Here is a 26,817-nt window from a genome sequence, read left to right on the forward strand (position 1 = left end):
CATAAGTATGTTTGCATATGAATTGTGCTGTACTGTATGCATTCATGTACCTTCCTGTTAGAGCGTTCCTCCAGTGAGGTCTGTACCACAATGTGGCCTTCCATGCCCACCTGGAGCTCAGAGATTTGGGCGGGTACACAGCTATTACCGGGAGGTCGCAGGGTTCGCAGGAACTGGCCTCGTCGGACAGTGTGCACTATTACAGTCCCGTCCTGACACAGTTAACAGAGAGTGAGGGTCAGTTTTGATCCAAACCAGTAGTAAAAATTGCACCTTTTGTTCATTTTGTGTATGTTTTTTTCCCACTGCAAACTAGGGTTCTTAAAACAAAAGTGACAGAATGAGAATCAAAATTTAAAAAAAATAAAAGCTTGTATCTTCTCTGATTTTAATACGACTTATGATGACAAAAAGCTCAAAATCACAGTCAGCCAAAATTGTGCCCTACACAAATCATTCTGTTGCATTATGCTTTCCAGGTATGAACCACTACTGGCTATGAGAAGGAAACATCTGTCTCCTTACACCCATAAAGTTTGTGTTTTGTGGTTGTTTCCTGTAGCTGGTACACATTAGATTCTCACTTCTAATGAGCCACATCAGATTTTGCTTGGAGAAAATCCAAGTAGGATTTTCAAGCATCTTGTTGAACAAAATTTTTCACACCTACACAAGCATGCAGAACAGGCGCATAAGGTACTCCAGAGATTAAAAAAAAAAAAAAGACTTGACTTTACATTATATTACATTATTACTTTGTTACTAAGTGTTAGATTTTCAAATTAATATTCAAAACCAATCAAACACTGTCAGCTTTTTGTGTCCAGCAAGTGTTTATAGAATGTCACGCCTCTGACCTTTGACCCTGAGACAGCCATGTCAAGTTCAGTGCTGATGGCCACACAGGTGACCTCCTGGTCATGTCCACAGAGAACCTGCACCGGCCGAGGAGACAGGCCGCTGGAGAAGCCACCCTGAAGGACGCAGAAGGAGAATCCATATGTGAAGCCTTAACTTTGACGGCAGTTTATAACTATGCACGAGTACAAGTTTGTGAGTGACTGAGATGCAGACAGGGATATTTGAAGACGTTTTACCTGCTGTAGGACCTGCCACACTATACAGGATGTGTCCCTTGAACCAGAGATGAGGTAGATGCCACAGAGATCCAGAGCCAAGCAAGTAATAACATCTTTGTGGAGCACACAAAAATACAAATAAATACACAAAACTTCAAAAAACTTGTACATTAAAAGTTAAACATACAACAACAACAGCTCACCAATGTGCCGGCAGATCCTGCCCACCAGCTTGCCCTTGCCCAGTTGGGTGACGCGGAGACTGCAGTCCCAGTGTCCTCCGCTGAACAGCAGACGTCCGTCGTTGGACACCACCAGCACCTGAGCGCTGATCTCCACCCCGGGAGAGAAAGGCCCACTCAAGAAACGCTGTGTTCTGCACCACAAAACGGGGTCAGAAAAGATCAAAGCTAGTTAGAAAGAATAAGAAGTGAGAGTAAGCTGTGGCCTACATGTTGAGGTGATTTATAATCACCACATTAAACTGTTATGACATCTGCAAATTACAACCTGCATGAAACCCAAGTCTCTAAATGCTTCTCATCCTGATTTACTCTCTGTTTATGTGATCCCCGTTCAAGATCAGGATAAAATAAAATCCATTAAAGCACTTTTCAATTAATTAACCAGGCTTTGAAGCTTCACAGACAAAAACGGATGACAAGGCAGATTTTATGCTTCTTTTGAAATGCTGTAAAGAGAATAAGTGGGTTTTAACTCACTGGGCTGACGATTTCTAAATGAAAAAATATCACAAAATGTCACTTGAAAAAGTACTGAGTATTTTACAGACAGATAATTCACGGGGTCCAAATCTTGCTTTCTTCATGCTATACATTATGTGACATTTTCATGTGAAATAATATGCTCTCTGAGGGCACTCACTTGGGATTAGTGATTGTGGGGTCCTTAGTGAAGGTGAAGTAGTTGGCAATGTTTTTGTCATATGGCAGCCAGCTATGCGTTCCTATCAACCCGTTTGAACACACAGTCACCTGGAGAAAAATGAATGACATAACACCAAAATGAGAAAAAGAACATCTTATTGCTGTCATGATTTTGTTCATGTGCATTTAAAGTGTTAAACTGGGCCCATCTGAAAGCATCCACACCAGTATGTCTGAGCCAGGGATGATGGAGGAGCGATTCTGGTTCTTTGGTACCACTGCCTGGACCAGAGGAATGCCGTCACTAACCACCTGAGGCACACACAAACACACACACACATAAATGAAACACAATAACAGATTTTCTTTTAGGAGAATAATGAAATCACAGCAGGATTTCAAAGCATCTTAGGCCCCACCTCCACAAATGACCGCAGCTTTTTGAGCTCCTCAAAGATATTTGGGGGCACGGTGTCCAGGCGGGCCTGCCGCCTGACTGCGTTCTCAGATGACATACGAGGAGGATGAGGCTCCTGGGTGGAGGCAGGAACATGATATGAAGCTGCTGTTTATTTTTTTTAAACTGAACATCGCTCACAGCATTTTGTTCATAATGGTATCTTAAAAAGGAGCTGTGAATTAGAGTGGGAGTGGCACCTTCAGGAGCTGACAGGGTGTCTGTCCAAAGTTGCTGATGATGCCTTCCAGGGCCTTTCGCTCATTCTCGTTGGCAATTGCATCCAGATCTACTGCACCTGCAGAGAGGCCAAACAAGGAAGGATGACTTTCTATGGGACACAAAGAGCTGAAGAAAAGTTTGCAGCTTTTCTTTCACTTATAAGAAAAGGTATTCACTCTTGCCTTACCTTCATAAGTGCAGTAGTAGAAGACATTGAGTGCATTCACTGCCTCTTCACCTCTCTGCTTGAAGCCAAAGATCAAGTCAATCCACTCATGGAGGTGACTGGACACATGCTCACATTCCTAGGGTCAAACATACAGATCCTGTCATCTTAAATAGTTGCGTGAATGGTAGCCAGTGTGAGTTTTAAGGGCTGTTAGTGACTTAGGGACTCACCAGGGCTTTCTTGTGTTTCCTGATGAAGTCTTCTCTTGATGTGGCCCAGCGAGGCAGCAGAACATCCGTCACTGAGTCCTGAGATATCTGCAAATGTCCCAGGTCAAACCCTACAGCAAGCACAACGCACAGATGCATTAGCTTCAACAATATATTAGCTATATGGCTAAAGATTCACTTGCTTTAAAACAGAAATTTGACCACAGGTATGCCGCTCCTTACCATTCATGTTCTGCAGGAATTCTGGGAAGTAGAAGAACTCTGGGATGAGCTCTTTGACGTCAGCGGGACTCTCCATGCGAGCCTGCCAGGCGGCTGCCACCGAGTGGAATTGTCTGTCTGCACAGTCAAACCTACACAGTGACAAGACGTGCCAGTATGAGACCAGAGAACAGCAGGAAATGCTATGAAATATCATGCACGAGTCCGCGTTCCCACCTGCCACTCTGCAGCTGGATATGCAGGGTGGTGAACGGCTCCATGCGGATCATGTAGTGCATGACTCCTGCTGCATTTGAGTAGTGTGTGCCATAGTGGAATTTGTCAATGGTGCCTGTTGGGTCTTCAAAGCTCTCATACCTAGTGACAGATGGAGAAAAATTATGAAAATTAAAATATCAAATATGTTTTATTGAGCAAAAGAAATTTATACATACAGTAAACTGTTGTACCAGTGCTCATTTTCATGGTGAGAAAGCATTAGAAAATTATACTAATGTACATTCACAACTATAAAACAGATGATACGAAGGTATAAGGATTGTCCTAAGAATTTGAACATTATCCAAGATAAACAACTGAAAAGGAAGGAGAAATAAATAAATAAATACGATAAATAAAAATTGACAAAAATAAAAGGTGTAAGTGCTAAAAAATAAATAAGCAAGAAAAGATAAATCCAAATCTAAGAGTGGAAACAGAGCTCAGATAAGGCAGCTCAAAATCACATCGTAACAGTACACAACCACTTACTTTTCTCTGACATTCTGTGCGTGGCGTGGGTTGACCACACCTATGGGTTTAGACAAATCTCTGAAAACTGATGGGTCCTCCAGATCCAGAGTAGAAGAGGTGTAGTCGCACAAGACCCAGGGGAACTGAGGACGACAAAAGACGAGTGCAACATGATGCCTCCTCACACTGCAAGTGCATCTTTTGCAATACAGGGATCAAACATATGAAGTAGTAAACACTGTCAGGGAGAGATGGAGTGTATTTACCACAGGATACTGCGACAGGTCGTTGTAAGTGCGTCCAGCGATGGTGTTCAGCTGCATCAAATACTCAAAATTGGAGATTTCTCTGCATACCCATTTCTGTTCAACATATCAACATTGGTTTGGTCAAACACAATCTGCACAATTCAGATAAAAAAAAAAACTCAGTTTCATAGAGAGGACTGTATTAAACAATCACCTGTGTCAGCCCAGATGCCTTCAGTAGCTCTTGGGGGGAGCGGGAGCCAAAGTAAAACAGGTTGGGAGGCCGCAGCCCCAGGATTCGTGAATATACTTTGTTTCGTACCTGAAGGGTAAACAACATTTTTTTTTTTTACACAGCGACATCATTTAACAAATATGTATCACTTAATTCTAATTAAAGAGCAAAATGGGTTAAATTTGAACTGAGCATCACCTTCTTCCTGAAGTTGATAAAGTAGTGAGCCTGATCTATGAAGAACAGCTCGAGTGCAGATCGTCGCAGGTTGTAGCGCCTCAGATGGACCTCTCTGAGCTGAGACAGAGGCCTCTTGAAATCAAACCCGATTCCTGGAGGCAGAGATACTCATGACTCATTTTTACAGAGCCCTTTGAAGACCAGTGGAGAAAAAAAAGCCAAGGTGTGATGTTAATGTGATCACATATATTTCTTACCTTCCTCTGTCTCTTCTTTCTCACTGCTGCCGTCATAGAAGTAAAGATGGTGTGTGGTGACCTCCAGACGACCCGGAACAACCGCCACAATGGTGATGAGCTCACAGTCTTCAGACAGAACCAGTTTTTCTTTCTGGCTCTCATCTTCTCCCTCCACCCTGAAAGCAAAGATAATGGTACACCTTAACATCTCCTGAACTGCATTTGCAAATACCAGATACATTATATTTAAGGACTTTTCTTTATCGCCCATTTGGTGAAATTAAGTGTTTCAAAACTGGTATTTCTAGTACACCTCAACTGACTTTTTTACTTTATTCATGGCCAATGGGAAAAAAAACATAGAAGCTGGCCCAAATGATCTGCAAACTGGAGACTCACTTATCATCCAAAAAGACGAGGTCCTCATCTCCTAACTGATCATCCTCCATGTCGCTAACTTTTGCTTCCTTTGCAACAGCCAGTGGTAGAGGTTCAGAGCTACGAGGGCTATCAGCTCCTGGAAAAAAAAATCATAAAGAACACAGCACATCTTCAGTGCACCACTCTGCTTAAAGGACAAAAAAAAGAAAAAAATTAGTGTGTTTGTACTCTGTGGCATACCCATGTTGTCCCTCAGGGCACTGGCCTCACTGTGAGGATCATAGTTGTAGTTGGGCACAAGTTTGAGACGCATCTTTGAATAGGTCTCTGCATTGGACAATTTCCATTTCACTTCAGGTTGAACTCTGTTAAAAAAAAGGGCAAAATTACAATTGCAATTGCAATTGAGCCCAATCTGGGCAGGAAGGAACAGAAAGAGAACAGCACAGTCTCTGATATGATATCTTTAAAACTTAGAGCAAAACAGATTTTGGAGGCCACTGGCAGGACACCGTTTCCTCTCAGATTGATTTGTGAATGTGAATGTATGAGAGAGTATTTTAAAAAATAAGTGACTGAGAGTCAGATGTCATCATACCTGTTGGCCCATGCTCCTCTCTCACTAGTCAAAAGCCTGCGGAGAGCTCTCCAGTGCTGCCACACCACCCCCTGCTGGCTGGAGCTCTGCTTCTGACAGCTGAGGTACCTGTTGTTCTCACTTCTGGCTCGCTTCAGGTAGGGGTCCACGATCACTTCCTGAAAACAAAACAAAAAAAAAAAAAAAACCCCAAAAAATGACAAATCACAAATATCAAATCAATATCTGAAAGATTAAAACTTTATTTAAGCATGCATGAGGCCTGAAAGCTGTCTCCTAACCTGAAACTTTGATTTGCTGTCAGATCTGTCTTTGTCCCGTTTAAAAGCCGTGCTCATCAGGTCGTCGAAGCAAGAGTTCCAGAAATTGGACATGATGTCGTGGCTCCTCCCAAAAGTGTCCAGCTCATACTGCTCCATGGTGGGCTGAACCTAGAGGGGGATTTTGAGGAGGAGAGGAAGACACAGCAAAGTCAAAGTTTAATCCATCCATTGTGGACCTTGATGTGGAGTCAAAGTGATGACACACAACACACAGCAATAAAATTACTGCGAGTCAAATATTCAAGAGAGAAATGACAAAAATTACATACAAATCATAATAAATAAGAGCGTATTATCCAAGTTTTCCATTAGCCATAACTTGGACTTCTAAACATGCGGTGGCTGATTTCTTTAGCTCCAGCCACCACAAAACCGAAAGGATGAGTAAATTAGATGCATAAAAAGAGGAGACAGGAATGGTATCACACTTCCTCATCTCAGTAACAATTTCCCTTTATTTGTTCATTACATTAGAAGAGATATTTTTACAACTGCTGCACTGTTCCAACTCATCTGCTGTTTTTTTCTTTCCTCTTACTATCTCCCATTGCATGCTAAAAACATGAAGCTGTATCAAAATAAATACATCGGCTAAACCACTTAAACTGCAGACACATACACACTTAGACATACATGTGAGAAATCAGCCTGGTCCAAACTGTCCAGGCAGCCAAAGTTATGCCATACTGGCTAATGTATTGCAGGATCCGTATACAAAAGTAATCTAAACAAAACAGATTTATGAGCATGGACTGTCACACAAAGCAATGATAAATCTGCGCTCAGCTAGTGGTGAGTGTGTCTGTTTGGCATCAATTCTTAAAATATCTCAGCTTCAGGTTTGAGCATAAACTGATCTCTGCCTAAAATACATTGAAGGTCAGCTAGAAAACAGTTGGGAGTCTGTTTTTTTTTTTTCCTTTCTAAACTTGTGATAGCATCTTTAAACTTTGCTTTAGATTTCTCAGCCACCCAGTGAGAGGTAACTGGTCACACCGGGAAGCGGGGTGGCAAAAATCCTGGGTGTACACTATTGTGACAGAGAACAGAGCCAGGAGTATCTGTGAGGTGGGGGGCGGGTTGATTATACCCACTCAGTCATAACAAAAACAAGAGAGGAGGTTCTCTGGAATCCCTAAACAAAAGATAAATGACATTTCATTTTAAATACATAATGTCAGCCAACACACTGACCTGCTGCTGGTAAAACCCCCGCCACTCCATCGTGAGACAGTAAACCTTCAGGTCCTGGGCGAAGGTGGTACTGCCGTTGGTGATGGGCAGGTTGGGTAGCAGGTTCTGGAGGGTGATGGGGTCGGCGTGCTGATCGAGCAGAGTTCGTACAATGGGCACCAGCTGGGAGAAAGTCTCTGGGTGCCCACAGTTGGTGCCGTCCATTACACCTCCTGGCCACAGGGGGGCGCCCAGCTGCCCCAGCAGGAAGCACACCTCCTCCCAGCTGAGACACAGCACAGTCTGGAGCAGACTGTGGAGCTTCACATAGGCCATCACACACACCTGAAGAGGGGAAAAAGGCAAGTAACTTACTAACTGTATAACTGAGAGCCTTTCTAAAAGATCTGATAAACACATATATACGTAATGGTGTTTTACTTCAGTTCAGACCTCCTCCTGAGATAACTTCTGTTGTGAATTGGTGCTATATAAATAAATTGACTTGACTACAGTCCCTAAAAATTGTACACAAGTGCAGAATTTGGGTAAATGTACTTATTACCACTGGATTAATGTAACTATGTTAGTATTTCTTTTATTCTAATCTCAGTTTGTATTGAATTTTCACCCAGCTGAAGTTGTTTTATTTCCAGGACGCTCACAGCTGTAATATCAGGGAGCAATTGAGTTCATTTATTTCAGACCTGACATGTGGAAAAACAAATGGCCTTAGGCGGAGTTGTACCGCTTTAAAGATGAACGCAACCCGCAACATGTGATGGAAAGCCTTATGTCCAGTTCATTTATGACCGCTCCCTCAATCCCACAACCCAACAGTGAGAAGAGCAGCAGCACCAGCAGCACTCATAACTCTGAGAGGAGCTGCCCTTTCATACTGAACACTCCCTGAGAGGAATGACTGCAATGTCTTTGAAAAGAAACCCATAGAAGGCTTGGTATTTCTTGGTATAGCTTTATCTGAGTGCACTGATCTACTTAAATAAATTCTGTAACCCCTTTAAATGTATTTCTTTGCAAAGTTCAATCTTGGGTTGCGAAACACATGTACAGGGAGAAATATTTTTTTACACTTATGGTTGATGTACTGGACAGGACAAGTTGTGAGTGCAGCTGACCTGTGAGTGGGGCTGTTGGATATATCCGGTGATGATACGCAGGCCAATCTGAGCCATCTCCTTCAGTTCGGTGTTCCCAGGGCTGCCAGGGGTGCTATGCCAGGCCTGTAACCTGTCCAGCAGGTTCACCACCCCTTCAAAAATCTGCAAGACAACAACAGCTGTCAACAAAGGACTCAACAAAAAGGCTAGACCTGTTTCCACACCTTGCACCATCTACACTAACAACCTAAAGCCATTCAGTGTATAAAACACGGCTTAACCTGCATTTAAAAAGCTGGTTCAGATGCGACCCACACCCAAACGTGATTCTCCACCCTGCATTAACTCAAGTCAGGAAAATGTCCCCTGACGTTAAACATAGTAACTGACAACAACCACACCCAGCTGCCCTTGTTTACCCTGTATTTACCCCCTAAGACTAACTTAACTAATGACTAAAGTTACTTAAAGATGCCTTTAACATCAACATAACATATTGCTAATATGTGTAATTAAATTACAGCACCTCTTCCTGACAATGTAATCTGAAATTAAAAGATTTATAATGTTCTTAAAGGTTAAACATCATTATGGCCACCATAGAGACAATACTACAGTCAAATGAAATAAATGCTTGAATGAAAACACCCTTGACTGTTCCGCGCACATTATTTCATAATGTTTGGGACCAGCTCAGTTAGTGCAGAAGTCGGCTGCTGCAAAAAAAATTTGATTGAGGAAAAACTGAAGTAGACTGTTGCCCTGGGAACTAAGCATTGGAAATTCATTGGTAATGTGTTTAATCCATACAAACATTGTTTGAAAAGAGTAAAAACGACAAGTTGTGGCTTTACGGGGGTTTTATGTGCCAGACTACTTCTTGGCTGGCAGCAGTCTCTTCTTTGTGCTAAGCTAAGCTTACGTGTCTGCAGGTGGTATCCATCTTCTCATCTCTTAGCAAGAAAGTGATTAAGCATATTTCCAAAAATTTTCCATACACCATCATGAGTTTAATTTATCATTTCTGTGTATTTGGTTTAAATCTCCCTTTTACTTTGAAATTAAATCTCTACTGGAATAGACTGTAAACAGTCGCAAATATAAGGGATTTGAAGTATTTTCCCTCAGAAAATTGAGTTGCATCGTAATCTGTTTTTAATCAGATGGGTTTTGCTACACAAGATGAGTTCTAAAGATGAGACAATTTGGACTGGAGATAACCAGTCCACCAGCCAAGATGGAGACAGGCTTTCAGTAGCAGAGGAGAATGTGTCTGTGGTACATACAGTAAGTGTTAGGTGGAACATGTGGTATACCTTTTCACTCCACAGCGTGTGGTTGTCTGTGCCCTCAGCAAACAGGAAGTCCTGCAGCAGCCTGAGTAGCCGCACCAGACTGGGACAGAAAGGCAGAGACACTCCCTGTGCATCCCTCAGGTCTGACAGGGACGACTCCAGCATCATCTCTAACAAACTGATACACAAACAAACCCTGAGTATGTGATGTGATGACATTTGTAAACATTTAGACAAAAGGCGTGGTTCTGTTAGTTTTTCCATTGTGACACGAGCTTGGTGCAGATGGATTGCGTTTGTTCTCCGAGGAGAAACACATTTGAAATCACTATCGCTAACCTGCGTTTGATGTCATCGGGAGGGCGGACCAGTTGGCAGGATGAGCCCAGTTTGGTGAGAACAGAGAAGACCTGTCCTCTCTCTCTCCACACCACATCCTCCGGCCCGTCCGCCCCGCTGCCGATCCACAGCACAGAGAAGACTATGTTGGTGAGGAGGTTGCACAGCTCCTCCTCGGGGGTCTGCTATAACATAAACACTTCTCAGTCCCAAAGTCACACAGAAAAGAACTAAAACAGTACACACATAAAAAAAAAAACAAAAAAAACAGCCATACCTGTGGGTTGGACGTATTGGAGATTGTGTCTCCAGTAGGAGGGTCTGTCCCGTAGCTCGTATCATCCAGCACGTTGGACAGACTGGAGCTCTTCCTGGGTCTGAGCGGTGGAAATGGTTTGCAGTGCTCTAGAGGAGATGGTGTGTTTGTCAGACTACCTGCAGGAGTGTGTGCGCCTGTGTCCCCCATGCCAACTAGCTCCAGATCTAAGGGCGATGTGCCAAAGGGAGAGAGGGGCTGGTACTCTCTCCCCTCTTCATTGGGGCAAGACGAGGTGATATCAACTGCATTGGAGATGGAGGATGAGTGGCTGCCCTGGTCCACTGAATCAAACGACTTAAAATGGAGGGAGCCAGTGAAGTTTTTCAGCGGGCCTCCTCCTCCACTTGGAGGCGACTGGGATAAATCAGAGAATCCCTCGGAGATGTCCCGCTGGCCACCTTCGTCCTCCTCCTCCTCATCCTCAATGTCCTGTGAGCTCAGGAAGATGGCAGTGCGGGCGTCCTCTATGACCAGAGACTGATCCCTGCGCAGCGTGGGCCGATAGTTTGGTTCAAACGTGCCGTGGGTGCTGGAGTCTGCAATGTTGGCAGTGTGGGACTCGTAGGACTCTTTCACATAGAGTTTGGTGAGAACATCCTGCCAGCCGGGCTGCTTAGCGAGCTGCTTCACGTAATCCTCATTGGAGTAGATCAGATGAAAGAGCTGGGGCGATATCAGAGGGGAACAGAGAGAGCTTGCTTTCATTGCTGAGATGATAAATATGCTGAGGATGATACTCCCTCTGCCAGTTTTAGCACAGCATGAGTCATGCGAGCAGACTGACCTTGCGACAGACGTCCAAGCGGACAGTGAGCTCAGCTCGATGGGACAGACAGACCACAGCCAGGAGGTCTCTGAAGCTAGGGCTGGCATCTGTGGGGCAGCAGCAAATTTTATTTCATCTTAAAGTCCATGACGACATATTTCTTAATCTGCTTTCCCCTATAAATAAGGGGACCTTTTACAAACCCACTTAATATTTTCCAAAATTAAAAAAATACTGGTGTGGCAGATTTCTGTTTTTGTATTTTTTCTGCTGTTTCTCATCAAATTGAAATCAGAATTCAAGGTAACACTTTATTTTACAGGTCTGCTTTTACTGAATAATTTCTTTAACATTTTCTGTAAAGATCTCTGGTATAATTTGGTTAATTTAATACGTTTAGTTAGTGAAATTGAGTGTATGAGCAGCTGCAGTGGAATTTCTTGAAAGAACGGCTCTGTTCAACTTAAGCAAGAGTAAATATTAATTTATTATTTATTTATTATTGAAAACTTTATTCTTCAGCTGTATGCTTGCCTGTAAACAAATAATATTTATGCATTTTTGCTGACCTAAGGAGTCTTAGCATTATTTGGAGGCGATTAATTTTAAGTGTTACATTACAACAATGTTTGACCAGAAGTTGGTTCCGCATTGCATAGTTTTTTCCAGGAAATGTCCTTGGAAATTATTGGAAAATTAAAAGAAATTTACTGACCTTACCAAAACACAATGTGATGACTGTTGGGTTGTTTACTTATGTTGCCTGGCAGATACCACATTCAATAAAATCTGATCAAAGTGTATCCACACAGTCTGATGAGTTTTAGATCATTAAATGTACTAATTTATGACTAAGGATGTTTTATTTCTAATTTAAATTTTGATTATTGCTTATTTAAGAGAAATACTTAACATTTGGAGCCTAGTTTTCTGGTGCTTTAACAATCATATAGGTCTTTTCTGTCATCCACTTTAAAGCTCACTAAAGCAAGGGAAGGAGATTGTTTCATTATTACCTGTAGCAAGGACCTGCTCATACAGACAGCGCACAGTGTTCATGGTAACGGGAACATCTTCAAGGAAACAAACCAGGCCCAGGTATCCGAAATCCTTGAGCTTGATACGCTGCTTGTTGCGCTCAGACACTCGCTCGCTCTTGAGGATTTTGTATAAAACCTGCAACATCATGAGGACATTGTGAGGATTTTTTTCTCTTTTGACAACATATCACATGAGAGTTTGCAGGCAAGTATCTGCCGAGCGATAAGCCATAGCATTTTCAGAAGAGGTCCGGTCAGCTTTTCTCACCCTGAACACCCTCTCTCTGGCCTCGTCTCCGAAGCTTGGAGTGAGCAGCAAACAGTAGAGCTGCTCCACGCCCCACTCCAGCAGCACGGCCTGCACCTGCTCACGAGGAGGGCTGCTCCTCAACAGCTCATACAGCACATCTAAGGCCCTAACCACCTGATTGGGAGAGAAGTGAATCATTAGGATGGGGGGAGATGTGAAGGAGGAGGTTATGTCTAAGTACAAAGAAATATGTTTTATGGAGGGTAAAGTTTTAAGTGGTCACTAAAAAGATGAAAAAAAAAAGTTCATTTGGGGATTGGCAGTGAAACATCATGCTGAAAAGGTCAAATGATAACAAAATTCAACTCCCTACAGAAAGACAGATAAAACTTTTAAGTGCAACCTGCTGCTCTTCTCCCACAGTCAGAATGTAGGCGAGGACACTGTGAAGCTCCTCTGGTGTCGGAGACTTGAGGAAGTCTTTCAGCAAGGCGAATAGAGCGGTCTGGATTGGTTGCTTGTCATCAGAAAGAGAGCTGCCATCTTTCTCCACACTATGACCAAAGCAACAGTAAAGAAATAAATGATCCTCTCATGAGTCACTGTATAACAGTCAAGAAAAAGAATAAATGTTGAAAAATACCTTTTATAAAAACTCAACTGCGGTAAATTTGGTTGGAATTCTCTTAATATATATTGTGGTGGACATCTGCGTCTTAATTTGAAACTATATTGAGGAAGAGAGATGTTCACCTGTAGAAGGTCCGAATGGTATCCAGAATATACTGAACCCCATACTTCCTCTTCATGCGCTGCTTGCCTTTGTTTATCACAGACGACAGGTACTGCACGTGGGCTTCAGGGGAAAAGGAATACTTTTGTCATCTCCCTCCAGGTTGACATTTAGAAATGTCAAGCCAATATACGAGCTTGTACCGAAGAAGTGCATTAATTTAAAAAACAGGGTACTGAAGTGCAGCTTCGGGCACAGATTCACTTATAATCCTTGCCATGGCCTGAACTCGAAACATTAATGTATTCTATCTCTGCTGCTTTTAGCCTCCTCTTCGTCCTTTCAGTCTTGGCGAGCATATACATATAAAAAGGGACACAAACAGCTTCGGCAGAGATGAAAAGGTTTCACAGGTGTGTAACACGACAACACAAAGGCTGCTTGTGCCTTACCCAGACAAACAGCAAAATGGCTTTTAGTCCAGATGCGGAAATCAAAGAGCAGGTGCTGGTAGAGTTGCTGTAGAAGTGGGCTGTTGCCCTCACTGAAAACCTGCTCCAGCAGCAGCTGACATGCCATTAAAACGTTCATGTCTATCATGCTGCCTGGAACCTGCAGGAGAGGAAACAGAGAGGAAGGGTCTTAAAATGTGTTTGTGCTTTAGTATGTTTTCATCTGTTTGGATTTATCTTTGTGATAGTTAACTTTTTTGATCATTGTTTAAGAATGTAATTCATTTTCCCAGCAAAAAAGTCAAAACACACTGGTTCCAGCTTCTACAATGTGGAAGTTTACTGTTTAGTAAACTGAATATTACTAATCTGAATATTTGGGTTTTTGACTGCTGTTCGGACAAAACAAGACATTTGAAGCTTGGACGGTGGGAAAATGGGAAAGACATTTCTCTGATGTTTTATATAATTAATTAATTGAGAAAAACTGCAACAGATTAATCAATGATATAAATAATGTAAAGTTGCACCCTGCAGCCAAACCTGGCAACCCCATGTGACTAGCACTCTCTCTCCTGTCAGACAACCAGCATGTCTGTGCTGCACCAGATCGACACCTGATTGGCTGCAACCATCAAAAATTCACATCTATTAAAACTATATGACATTTTAAACATCTGAGCTCAAAACATATGATAAGAATCTGAAGAAACCATTTCTACAACAGATGCCTCACTGAATAAGGACAACACTGATCTTTGCCTCAGAACCCTTTGGCATTTGTTCTAAATCAAAAGCAAAGTAAGTTTGTCTTTGATGTGGCTCAGCATAAAATACTGATGAAGTTGTCTTCATCACCACATCAAAAAGATACAAGATGACTAGTTATGCTTGTTTGAGACCCACCGAGCAGTTTAGAAACTAAAATGTTATAGCAAGACATAATGAGAACAAGAAGCAGGAGTGACAACAATGCATCACAATTAATTCTAGCTTAAATGACATGGAATTTCTGAAATAAGTTTTATTAATCTACACAGAATTCTCTAGATTTCAACACAACATCTTCAAGCAGCAGATTTTGCAGTTGATATCCTTTGTTTTCATTCAGAGACACCACGCAGTCTGAAAAACTCTGCATAAATTCCCCCACACAAGCATGTGATTCTGCCATTCTGAAAGAACCACTGCTGTTTCAACAACACCATAACCATTCATTACACTGCAATTACACCGCAGCAATACAACGGAAAAGGTCAACTATTCCCTTTCAGATGCTTCTCGCAATTAGCTCCCACTTGCTCCAGCAAACTCACATACGGCACTTACTTTGCTGAGCATGGCTCCTATGATGCTCGGCCCGTGGCAGTGCAACAGGCTCTCCTGATTGACGGGGTGATGACGAATTAGGTTTTTCACCATCAGCAGGAAAGCAGCAGTGCTGTTTCTCTCAAGTCTGCCCTCTGAGAGAGAAAAAAAAATAGGGCAAAACATCTTTTAAGATTTCCTGTGTTACCCACAGTTGTATTTATGCATTACAAAGCACTTTATTGACATTATCGTATCTCAGGATGAGTCATATGTCCGGGTATTTGTCTCATTTCTCACAGACTCTTTGTTCCATTTACCTCATTTTATTTATGTCTATGTCTCTACTCCTGGAACTGGACTGCAACTCTTCAAGCATGTTATGACTCAGGATTCCCATGCAGACTACTAACATATTAGCTATGATTTCACAATCTGTACTATTGTATGTTATGTTATGTGCCTCTTGTCTGACTGTCTAGTGCTTCCTGTTTGTCCTTGCATCATGCACCGTGTGTAGACCCGACTCACTGCTACTAAAAGCACGTTCAGCTTCTGAGGCGCACTGAAATGATACCAAGCATTTAGCATTTAGCACAGGATAATAACTGAGCTAAAGAAAGTAGGAATCACAAATCAGAAAATGTACAAATGTGAGGCTTGAACTAACCTGTGGATTTGCTTAGTGGCAACAGCATGGCAGCTCTGGAGGAGGTGAGCTCTGGCCCAAGCAAGTCTGAGATCTCCTGACCACCATTGTAAACCTGCTCGGCCTCAGACACCTGCTCGAGCAGAGGCAGCAAAACCCCGATACCTCCCACCACATTTACAACATTCTGTAGGGAAGAGTGAAAAAACCACATTCACACACGCAATGTTTTATAAACAAATCACTGTATGAATTACACATCACATCCAAAATCATAATGTTTCATCAAAAGCTTTCATTTCTAACCTTGATGTCCCAATTCACTACCCTGTGTCCTGTCAGCCTGCCGTCATACTGATGATTGGGAGACAGGTCCACACATATCTGGCTCTTGAAGGCCTGAAGAAAAGATATTTAAGAAACAAATATTTAAGAACAAACAACAGATATTTAAGAACAAACAATATTTTGCTGGTGTTGTCAATAAATCACATAGTATCATCAGTGTAATGCTGAGTTTCACTGGGTCACCTGTGGAGTGTAGTAGAGCAGAAGCCTGCTGTTGATATCAGATAACTCTCCATCCGCTTTGAATAAGGACACGTGATTTGGGCCTGAGAGCAGAAAGCAATGTAGGTCATAAAATATGCAAACATTAGTGTACATGTAAAAAATACATTAACAACCAGTATTCTTTCAACTGTGAACACTGTGATTCTCTTTACTACTGGTTTTCTATACATTTGATGTATTCAGCTACATGCTTAAATATTTTAATGCTCCGAGTGTGCAATGTGTACGACAATATTTGCATTGTAGCAGAGCATGACCTACCTGCAGCATACAGAGCTCTTGTCTGCGTCTGCTGCAGAGCTTCGTGGCAGATGAAGGCGGTGCCCAGGAGACCATCCAGAGAGGTGGGTGTTCCCCACTCTGTGTCTTGCAGCCCCGCTGGGATGGTGTGCACAGGGGAGTCTCCTATAGAACCCCAGTGGCCTCCTGCAAAAGAGGCTGGGAAAGACTGGGAACGATTAAGGGAGGGGGCATGGGCAGGGAAGGCAAACTCAGGGGATGGGCTGGAGCACGTGGTCATGGGCAGGTTGGGGGAAGTGGTGGTGGTAGTTGTCCGGTGGCCTGCAGAGCCAATGCAGCAGGAGGTAAAAGGCTTCAGGATCAGGTTTGGGGTGGGGGGAGGGTGGGGGACAGAGGAAGTTAGACTAACAGAGGGAACTACTCAGTAATAATATGATATGTTGATGGTTAGGTGGTAAGTTACCTCACTGAGGGATGGAAAGCGAAGCTGAGCAGTTTTACGCTGCTCTCCATCAATGTAGATAGTGACCAGGTTCTGACCAAATGGACGACGGCCTGGGATGTGGACTATTGTCACTGAATGCTGTGATGAGGATGACATAAAAGAGTACACACGTGTGTCAGCACTGCAAAAGCTTAAGATTTGTATTAACAAACTGGAGGAAAACAGTCTCAATCCACAGCTTTAATTTAACCATATTGATAGACCTCTCTTGCTACAGTACTTGTCTCTTCAGGAGGCACAGGCTTCATCTTTTATAATTATGCTTCAAGGTCATAGGCCCAGACAACATTGTTTAGAAAAATAGTTTTTGTAATTTTCTCCTTGATTTAATCTATTTTTATCTGGGACAGACTAAATGAGGACAAATGTTGGCCACAGTCCTGGCTGTACAATTCAGCATGTGTCTACACTCACCCAGCGTGAGTCAGTTAGTGGGTGCTCTGGCAGAGCGACAGCCATGTAGTCTTTCTTAGTGCAAACAGCCACTACCAGCACACCCTCCATGGTGAAGAAGGCTTCCAGCCCAGTTCCACTAGCTGTGAAGAAACTTTAGAGAAAGAAAGCAGGTTTTCTGTCAATAATTGTACTGTGCATGTGGACACTGAAATGCTTGCAACTCATCGTAATTCTCATCTGCCCTGTGTTTTTCTACCTGTACAGCTGCTTCCTGCGTGGCCCTTTTCCAATATCATGTTGAGCCCCTGTGCCAGAGTTGGCACGAGGTCTGCGGTTGTTGAAAAACTCTGAGTGACAGGAGGGGAACTCCATGTTGAGGCAGAGCCAAGCGTGAAAGGCAAACCCGCTGCCTGGCCAGCGTTGGATTGTGGGCACCATAATACCTGCCATAGGGGGCGTGAGATCAAAGTACTGCAAGGCACTGTCCTGGCCTTCTCTGGCCGCCATGGCCGAGAGCACTCGGATGATCCGAGCGCAGTAGGGGTGCACCTTCCCCTGCACTGCACCATTTTCCTGATCCACCCTGAGCAGTCTGAGCAGACTCTTCAGCTCCTCTGGTTTTAGACACAAGGAGCCCAGGTGCTGCAGGAGACCCAGGAGAGCGTCTGCACATTGCCTATCCAGACTCTGAGGCTGGGAGAGCACCTGCAGCAGAGCCCCCACCATGCCCGCCTCCACAGCCACAGTGCGACAGGACAAGGAGCCACCACAGACGGTGGCCAGCCACTGCGCCACGAGCAGCTGAAGGTCCCTCTGACCTGACAGGTCAGGCAGCCACTGCAGGAGCAGCAGCAAGGGTTGGTCGTTACTAATGCCTAGGTGATGAGCGTGAGCATGCTCACCCTCCACTGCCTGGAGACAAAGAGGGACGAAAAGAGAGAAGGCAGAGAATGAAAATAAGATATAGACATCGTCACATGACACAATAACTTCAGGTTAACTGGCACGAACACAATTCAAATTAGAGCAAGGTCATCAATAAGAGCCAATTGACTTCTACTGTCTCTGCAGTCTGCAGGGATAATGAGGAAATGTGCATTTAACCATGTTCATCAGCTCCTGCAGCAGCCTTTTGGTGGGTTGACCTTGACTCTTCAGCACATCAAACAGTTGGGAGTAGCCAATCCTCTCCTTGAAAACCTCCTGAGGATGAAGGAGACAGAAATAGGCTGGAGAAAGCTGCTCCACAGGGGATAACTAGTTGGCACACTTCCATACGTCGGATGAGAATACAATGAGATTTCTTAAATGAATGGAAAACAGCTTTCCTCATCAGGCACTCATTTTAGCTGGCATTGTAGGCATCATATTAGTATAACATTATGCTTAATAATGTGTGTACAGAGGTATAAATAATATATGTTTCGACCATAGATGATCACAAAGGGCCTTACCTTTGCAGAGGGTGAGTTACTCATTATAGCTGTCAGGACTCCTAAAGCATGAACTGTAATACTGTCTGGTCCTTTCTCCCACACCTGCATCAAAATAAGGAAGTGTAACTGATTGCGGCATTGCAGAAATAAAAATATCTAACAATCATGAGTTGACACCAAAAGCCCAAAAAAGGTGAGGATTTAAACTGCACATGACCGAAAAGACAACAAGTCAGTTTAGAGCAAATCTTTTATCAAATGAATGAAGGATCTTTCTTCTGATTGTCTGTAAAGTGCAAAAAAAGTCCTTTTTCCACACCACAAATATTGAAGCAGACTGGGTCAAAGTAAGCGAACAGCTGTACCAGTCACCAAACAATTGTGTCTTTGTTAATTAATGATAGGTCCCAGCATGCAAAAACCAAAGCCAACAACCAAAAAAGATTGAGGCAACCCCCCAACTACGGCTGGAAATTAGGCAACATCAAAGCCCAGGATACGAACCAGTCACACGACAGAGCAGCCAAAAAACGAGGAAAACAAGGAAAGACATGCGCTGAAAAAAACCGACCATTTCATGCACTACGAAAAACACAGCATGCTCTCCTTGCCCAGTGTTGTCAACAGGGAATTCAGCCTCTAAATATGAATCTGATATAAATAAACACTCCCACACAGGCAGCGATTAAGCCTGATAATATGAATCTTGACTTTTCAACGCGCAGCAAAGCTACAAGCAGATTTTCTTTATGTCTAAAGATAGATTCAAGTGGAACAAACGGTGGGCCAAAATAACAGTAAATAATATGTAACATAGTTTGTGAGTGCACTTGCATTCCAGATGGACAGATACGACAGATAAAAGGAGAACTCCAGACGACAGATATCATGTATGGCCGTGCTACCTGCTTTATTTACAAATGAGTGTAAGTCAGACTTCCTGCCTAAAGCTTCCTGTTTAAATAGCTCACAGCAGTTAACGAGTGGAGAGAAGGCTGAGTTTCCTGCTGACAGACCAATATAAAGGGGGGAGTACCTGGTCCACTTCGACCTCTGTGAGTAAATGTGTGGTGAGGTCACACACAACCTCACGCTCCGGCCTACGCCTGTTGCTCTGAAAGAGCTACAGGACATACACAAACACACACAAACACACACACACACGCAGGTTCACGCACACGCACAACACAAAAAGACAGACAGTTAGACAAAAAGTCATCTGTGAACGGTCCTGGTCTCTCTACAGCTGCAGCGGGATACTTGTGTGCATGAGAGCGAAAACATCAGCTGGTAGAGTGTGAGATTTCACACTGAGAAATTAGAAAGAGATTAAAAAGCAGATGTGACATTAAATAAAAATACAAAAGAGAAAGTATGACAAAAATATAAATGGAAAAAAAAGGTGACAGACTGACAGACACAAGTTTACAGAGTAGCAGATATAAAGAGCTGATAGAGCAGACAGACATGTCTTAGACGGACAGGGGTCAGGGGTCTGACCTTGCTGTTCTGAATGAGCCTGAGGATGTGTTCAAAGCAGTTGTTGTTGAGGAAGACAGCCTGCAGGACTGGTCTGTCAGAGCACTGCAGGATCTCAGGAACAGCAGCTAAAAATGACAACAAGGAGGATGTTGACTCATGTTATTTATCACAACCAATGGAAAGTGATTATTTGGCCTCCACACTGCTTCACATTCAGCTAGACTTCAGAAGTTGTGGACATGCTCTTACTTAGCATTTGGCTCTGGAGCGAGATCAGACTGTCTTCCCAGCTCTGCCTGTCTTGCTGCTCACTGCTGAGCGGACGGTTCCAGTTGAGGAGCTGGAAGTAGGTCTCCAGTATCGTCCTGATCTCCACCTGCCGCTCCGCAGGGCTGCTGGAGTGCAGGAGGTGGATCATTGCCGTCAGGCTCTGCAAGGTCAGCCGTGGGAGTGCCGTGTCCTTGGGTTCGTGGGAGGTCCGGCAGCACCACGCTCGCAAAACAGAGAACAGGTCCTCAACAGAGTGAGGGGTGATGGAGAGAAGGCCATTCTTCTGATTAAAAAAAAAAAAGAAGAAAAATTACGCTTGTGGTGTTTTCTCAGACTGTGGAATAATTACTGATGGCGAGAACAGATAGGGTCGCAGACCTTTCCTCCACTGATGACAGCACCCTGGAGATGAACCAATCTGAGTGTGAGGAACTCTGGGATCCGCTCGCTTTCTCGTAAACTTTCTGTGAAAGCCAAGAGTGGTCAAGCCAGGAGACAATGTTACACAAGAGCAGCTACCACTTAACCAAAATACAGACAACATTAATGCAATTTTGCTGTCAGAATCCCTCTTGCTAATGCCTGCTGGCACTGACTCCTGCCCCCCTGCCACCGTGAACAGGATAAACTGGCACAGAAAATGGCTCGAATTAAAATAGTCAAAAGGGCACATGCATTGAGGCATTGTACCTCAATAAAATTCCTCTTGCAATGCCACCACCGTCATCCAGGGTTACATCACATAGAAAAGCTTAAGCCTCACTAATCGGCTAGGTATTACACAATTAGCTCTTAGCATTTCCAATTAAAGCATGCTATCACGGTATAATCCTCCTAAAATTTGGACACACTAAAACTTGTCTGAGATTTCCCACGTGTCTTATAGATTAGAGTTCGCTTCTTACAATAATAATACACGTTTGGAAACTGGTGATTGCAACCTGATAATTAGACACTTGATGAATAATTACGTTTTTAACCGAAGCCAGACCTACTGACTGACTGACATGACCAGTTAGTTTTCATTATAAGAAAGACAATTTTGATAAAGAGTGATTTCCGAGGAAAATTTTAGAAAACAAAAGGGCAGCGTTTTTTCAACTCCTTCAATCCGTGTTTGGGCAGCAGCAGGAACAGTTTGATTCTTGTGGTATGCGAGGTCTGTCAGAGATCAGAGTGGAGCAGTGGAGCAGACGAAAGGGAGTGTCTCACCATGGAAGAGAGCGGGCAGCTCCTCTGGCAGGGCCAGCGGGGAGAACTTATACTTGTTCCTCTCCAGCAAGCTCACCTCCTCCCTGCAACACACAAAGCCTCAAGTCACCGCACTCCCACTCACATCACGCCTAGTCAGTGTGCGACTGCCACTAATACTGCTGGCGCTAATGAGGCTTGACTTCAAGGCTTAGAGGCAACAAGATGAGCTGTTACACATCACAAAAGGTTGGGCAAGATGCTAAATGCATATGCTAAGTCTTCTGGGCTTTGTGTGACTACATTCTACCTCCCACACACTCATCACAGACTATCTTCAGTGAAAAGCAAAACACACACACTCACCCTGCCAGGCGTCTCCTCCATGTCTGATAAGGGTCAAACAGACTCTCACACAGTATGAGTCCATGCTGCACAACCAACTGCAGAGAAGACTGCTCCCCTTCGCCATTTTTTAGCTGCGTAAAAAAAACACAAGTTTGGACACAGGCTCAGCACACATACACCTGTTCTTAACAAATACATTTCAATTCATTCCACTTCAATAAAGAAGGTCAACAACACACCCACTTCGCTTGTGAGTGTAAACTAGTTCTGATAGTTCTGTGTGAGGTTGTCACCTACTATAAACAGGATCAATTCAGTGTAGGTCTCTCTACTGTATATCACATGTCTGCATAGTCGGGCTAAAACGGCACTAAATAATCTTTGCATGAATGATATACTGAGCATGCTGCAGAGCTAAGCCGCATCATAAATCACTGAACTCAGAAAGCTGTTTGAAATACACTTTATACTGGCCTTACCTGGTCCAAACAGAAATTCAAAAGCCTGATAGCTTCAAAAACAAAACCAGGGGTCTTCTCTGGGTCAATGTTCTCCATATTCCTAGAAGTAGAGATAAATTCATGCAGTTGAGTGTTAAGAAATTCTGTCTGATGCTTACCCAAGGAAAAAAAAAAAAGTACAGTGAATGTACAGAATGTAAGGCACAACTTCCCGACACTGAGTTGCAGCTACTTTACACAATCTGCAGTGCAATTTCTGGAAAAGCTGAAACAATGTCTGTATTCATCTGCTTAGCTTTATCTCCATCTCCGTCTTTGTGATGGTAAAGAACTGAATTTCTGTATTTTGCAAATTCAGTGAACATAAATTGACCTGCGTGCATTTTTCGAATAAAATTATTACTGATTGAATATTATTCAAATCACTAAAAAATAAATCCTACAGCCTTGTTTTTAATGATGACTGAAACCTCGAGAAGAAACGATAAAGTGGCCTGTGATATTGTTCTTTGCTGCTTATTATACGTCAAACAACATGGCTGTGGCTCAGGAGGTAGAACAGGTCGTCCACTAATTAGAAGGTCGGTAGCTGAACCCCGGCTCCTCCGCATGTCGAAGTGTCCTTGGGCAAGATATTGAACCCAAAATTGCCTCTGATGGCTGTTCCATCAGTGTATGAGTGTGTGAATGGTAGAAGTGCTCTATGCACAGAAGTAAGCGCTGTATGTGTGAACAGGTGAATGTGGCTTAAAGTGCTTTGAGTGGTTGATAATACTAGAGAAGTGCTATATAAGTGCAGTCCATCTATATTTGATTTCACACTATATTAGGACAATATGGAGAGTTAGGACGGCAGTTCCACTGTGTAACATGTTTATCATCATGATGATGATGAAGTGCACACACACAAAACTGGCCTCTCACCTGCAGACTATGATGAAGAACTTGATGAGGAGCAGTGGGTGTGGGGTGCTGCTGTTTTGCTCTGCGGCACCAGAGAGGTGCTCCGCACTGTGCCATGGCTGGGTGCTGAGGAACACCAGGACCTCTCTGGGGAGCAAGGGCACCTCTGAGCTAGACTCCTCCGGCCTGGGGGATTTGGAGAGGAGGATGTGGGAGGAGGGGGGGGGCAGTAGCAAACAGGCAAAGGGCATTGTAGTAGGGGCTGAGTTTACACATAACATAAACATGTCAAAATGGTATCTCTACAGAAGGTCTATCTTTGTGGTTTATATAAAATAAATAACTGTTACTCCTCACCTCCGAGGCTCCAGTGACTGCACATCAATGAGCCTCTCAAAGGATGCCACAAACGCTTCCAGCCACTGCTGCAGGTAGCCCACGTCTTTCTGCAGGAGGGGGGAAAGAACATAATGAGGCAATAAAGTCACCCTCACATCTCCAGGCATGTGTACAGCGCTCGTAAACAATAGAGTAGGTGTAAAACGTGTATGGTTACGAAAGAAATTTCAATGAAATATGCTCAATGAAATTGGTTGTGCTCAGCTGCTTTGCTACTAGCATTAAGATGGGACTGAAAACATGGCACAGACTAAATGTTATGACCTGTTTTTGTAACAGGATGTTGCAAAGAGATGTAACTCAGAGAGGAACACATGAGCCAATTCTTTCCTTTTTCAGAACAGAAACAAAAGCAACATATTCCTTTCTTTTAAGTTCATATCAGTCATGAGTTCCACACATACAGCATTAAGCATACATTAACCTCATTTCACTGGAAGCACGATATTGTCTCAATGAAGGCATTCCTGCATTACCACGTCCTTATAATGTCATTTAAGATGGCTACAGTTGTATGAGGATGTTTACAACAGTTGTTATCACAGCTTTAATCATTCTCTGCAGTGCAACATATCTTGCTACTCTTCACATCAGTCTCCTAATCTCACCTCAGACTAAATAACACAAATGACACACAGGTCACCAAAGAAACGGAGTAAATTTTACACTGAATTTTTTTTTTTTTTTAAACACAGACCTTCATATGAATCTAATTGACCATTAATAGAATAGAAGAATAATTAAAAAAGAAAAAAACACAGGACATCTAGAAAAGCTCCCTGATGTACTGTGTTGTGGAACATTTTGATTAGCTCAGCGTGCACGTAAGCAATGTACAGCAGCTTCTCCAGAGAAGGCGGTGTGAGGGAAGACATGACTTGTTTCAGACTGACTGACTCATTGTACACAAATAACACAGCGTAAACAACACATGGTATAGCCAGTTCATCAGGTACTTCCCCTAAGCCAATGAGAAAATAGATCAAAAATGAGTAATGTAAAGTCGCCTGTGGCTGATGTGTATTTTAAAGGCTGCAACATGACAAAAACTGAAAGTACAGCGTTTTAACACACATATTGTAGCTACATGTTACAGCTTATTGCATGTCTAATATGCAGTTTACAGTCACGGTTCCTTTACTAAATGCACCATCAAAATGGAAATGGAAAACTAATGCAATTAACTCTGAAAACATGACCTTTCTAATGCTGAATTATTGTAAATGTACATTACCAACTGGCATTGACTTATGAGCCAGTCCATCTCTCATTGTACGCAGCTGAGCAGGGTGCCAGGTTCTTGCGAACCCAGTCTCAGATGAGCCTTCAGTGTAGTCCACAGTCAGCAGCTCAGCAGCTGCACCTCACTCCTACCCCCAGCACCAGCGTCCGGCTCACTTGTTTCTAGTCTCCCAATGTCAAACGAGCAACCAGGAAATGACATGTCACTTTAACCGAAGCTTATTTCCTTCATACTCTGCCTCCTCATCAAACGCCTTCCTCTTTTGGTTCTACTGCTGGTTGTGAGCAGATATGACAGTGGCTATTAAAACAGCAACCAGGGCAGTGTTTATGAGCTGTGTAGAAGCTCAGACTCACTAAAATGTGATGTGTTGATGCAGTGAATGTCACAATATAAATATTTTCCAGGTGAAGTTCATATACCTTTACCCCATCACTGTAAACTTGTAAGACAAAAACTGATTTGTAAGCTAAAATAAAATAAAATGCTGTAATGCTGTAAATTAAAATCTCTGCATGTGCTCTGTGAAAACAGGAAACCGTGAACAACCTATGGTTTGCTGCTTCTAATATCAGGTATTTGACACTTGAACAGGAGAGGCAAGGACACTGAGAAATACTGACTGACTAATCCCTAACATTAATGGGGATATAATAACAGCTTTTTATGATGACACAATTGTCTAGTGTTGTTTCTGACACCTTGATTAGGCTCCATCATCAATTAGTATTCTATCTCTTGGAATTCACATTGTGCAAGCACACATATTAAATGACGCTGTTTGGAATATGTTGGTTTACAACTGTGCAGACTATGAAAACAGACTTTATTTTTAAACTGAGCACAACTATATGTAACAAGTGCTATTCGCTTTCTAGTTTTATGCAAAAGGAAGTGACAGTTTATCTGCTACATGTGGAGCACAGATGCTTGGCCGTGTTGTTTAGACACACAAGCTGGGTGGAAGTGCAACAGGTAGATCTTTAGGGTGTAATAAGACAAAGTGGTCACAAATAGGAAGTGAGACTGGTTTGCTGTTGAGAAGTAAAACCAGAGCAGATACAATTTTTATATATAAAAATTTGTATAAACAACTGTTAAAACCTTGCTTACGTCTCCCTTGACAAATCCTAAAAATTCATCCCTTACAAAATAACTATTGATCAACACCTCTTAAGAAATCTACCTCCTTTGCTTGCAGTTCTATCAACTTGTTTCCCATGATGTTGCTCAGAGGAGCTATCTCAGTGATTGGTTCGGTGTATGCTGGCGACAAAAAGGAATATTAAAGACACTATTAGAGCAGATGTCACAAACCAACTATGAGGTACCAGCCTCTATAAACAGTGCCATTTATCTCTGTTCTCTCTGCACATGGCCAAGCAGCTGTGTGGCTCTCTGCTGCTTGGCATTCTGCTTCGCTCCAGCTTCCTGCACAAGTGAAAGCAAAGAGCACTTTGATTTTCCTGGTCGGCCCTTCTGTTGGTAAACAGGGGAGATCGAGGCACACGAGGGGATTCGGTCACGGGGCTCACGGGACCGTTATAGTGAGTGGCAGGGTTGGTTGCGTTTGTTGTTGTTTTTGTTGTTGCATCTCTACTGTATGTTAAAGTGCATCAGTAGGGTGACTGACCAAGGAGTGACAAAAAGTGGTGACAAAAAGCCAGGAAATAGGACTTGTTCTCTCCTGATAGCAAGCAGAAGAGAGGAGGTGGTTTCACAG

General features: G+C 43.0%; 1 protein-coding gene across 2 annotated transcripts in view; it reads right to left on the reverse strand.

Annotated features, from left to right (window-relative positions):
• Window positions 1-26,817, reverse strand: part of nbeal2 (neurobeachin-like 2) — a 32,607-nt gene that overhangs the window by 1,622 nt on the left and 4,168 nt on the right. The window contains exons 2-52 of one of the 2 annotated variants that reach the window (XM_071471018.1): window positions 23,810-23,898; window positions 23,474-23,638; window positions 22,568-22,649; window positions 22,107-22,219; window positions 21,762-21,844; window positions 20,928-21,013; window positions 20,529-20,832; window positions 20,298-20,404; window positions 19,834-19,920; window positions 18,816-18,899; window positions 18,466-18,564; window positions 17,618-18,273; window positions 17,380-17,512; window positions 16,924-17,043; window positions 16,482-16,812; window positions 16,179-16,261; window positions 15,954-16,046; window positions 15,669-15,834; window positions 15,020-15,153; window positions 13,691-13,850; window positions 13,259-13,361; window positions 12,909-13,059; window positions 12,524-12,679; window positions 12,232-12,391; window positions 11,234-11,322; window positions 10,408-11,112; window positions 10,131-10,312; window positions 9,813-9,969; window positions 8,515-8,658; window positions 7,397-7,720; window positions 6,161-6,310; window positions 5,880-6,037; window positions 5,522-5,646; window positions 5,300-5,417; window positions 4,919-5,076; window positions 4,680-4,813; window positions 4,461-4,568; window positions 4,265-4,360; window positions 4,017-4,141; window positions 3,483-3,623; window positions 3,267-3,397; window positions 3,045-3,154; window positions 2,833-2,950; window positions 2,624-2,721; window positions 2,386-2,499; window positions 2,192-2,278; window positions 1,965-2,074; window positions 1,283-1,455; window positions 1,098-1,192; window positions 858-974; window positions 51-212 (exon numbers count right to left, since the gene is read on the reverse strand). In XM_071471018.1, the coding sequence (XP_071327119.1) occupies window positions 51-212; window positions 858-974; window positions 1,098-1,192; window positions 1,283-1,455; window positions 1,965-2,074; window positions 2,192-2,278; window positions 2,386-2,499; window positions 2,624-2,721; window positions 2,833-2,950; window positions 3,045-3,154; window positions 3,267-3,397; window positions 3,483-3,623; window positions 4,017-4,141; window positions 4,265-4,360; window positions 4,461-4,568; window positions 4,680-4,813; window positions 4,919-5,076; window positions 5,300-5,417; window positions 5,522-5,646; window positions 5,880-6,037; window positions 6,161-6,310; window positions 7,397-7,720; window positions 8,515-8,658; window positions 9,813-9,969; window positions 10,131-10,312; window positions 10,408-11,112; window positions 11,234-11,322; window positions 12,232-12,391; window positions 12,524-12,679; window positions 12,909-13,059; window positions 13,259-13,361; window positions 13,691-13,850; window positions 15,020-15,153; window positions 15,669-15,834; window positions 15,954-16,046; window positions 16,179-16,261; window positions 16,482-16,812; window positions 16,924-17,043; window positions 17,380-17,512; window positions 17,618-18,273; window positions 18,466-18,564; window positions 18,816-18,899; window positions 19,834-19,920; window positions 20,298-20,404; window positions 20,529-20,832; window positions 20,928-21,013; window positions 21,762-21,844; window positions 22,107-22,219; window positions 22,568-22,649; window positions 23,474-23,638; window positions 23,810-23,898 (7,974 nt within the window). Of the gene's footprint in view, window positions 1-50; window positions 213-857; window positions 975-1,097; window positions 1,193-1,282; window positions 1,456-1,964; window positions 2,075-2,191; window positions 2,279-2,385; window positions 2,500-2,623; window positions 2,722-2,832; window positions 2,951-3,044; window positions 3,155-3,266; window positions 3,398-3,482; window positions 3,624-4,016; window positions 4,142-4,264; window positions 4,361-4,460; window positions 4,569-4,679; window positions 4,814-4,918; window positions 5,077-5,299; window positions 5,418-5,521; window positions 5,647-5,879; window positions 6,038-6,160; window positions 6,311-7,396; window positions 7,721-8,514; window positions 8,659-9,812; window positions 9,970-10,130; window positions 10,316-10,407; window positions 11,113-11,233; window positions 11,323-12,231; window positions 12,392-12,523; window positions 12,680-12,908; window positions 13,060-13,258; window positions 13,362-13,690; window positions 13,851-15,019; window positions 15,154-15,668; window positions 15,835-15,953; window positions 16,047-16,178; window positions 16,262-16,481; window positions 16,813-16,923; window positions 17,044-17,379; window positions 17,513-17,617; window positions 18,274-18,465; window positions 18,565-18,815; window positions 18,900-19,833; window positions 19,921-20,297; window positions 20,405-20,528; window positions 20,833-20,927; window positions 21,014-21,761; window positions 21,845-22,106; window positions 22,220-22,567; window positions 22,650-23,473; window positions 23,639-23,809; window positions 23,899-26,817 lie in introns of both variants that reach the window. The other variant, XM_071471017.1, reaches the window with a different exon arrangement.

The sequence above is a fragment of the Trachinotus anak genome, unplaced genomic scaffold (genome assembly GCF_046630095.1).
Source record: "Trachinotus anak isolate AG129_WGS33_773 ecotype Australia unplaced genomic scaffold, CSIRO_AGI_Tana_v1 ptg000032l, whole genome shotgun sequence".
Lineage (NCBI taxonomy): Eukaryota > Metazoa > Chordata > Actinopteri > Carangiformes > Carangidae > Trachinotus > Trachinotus anak.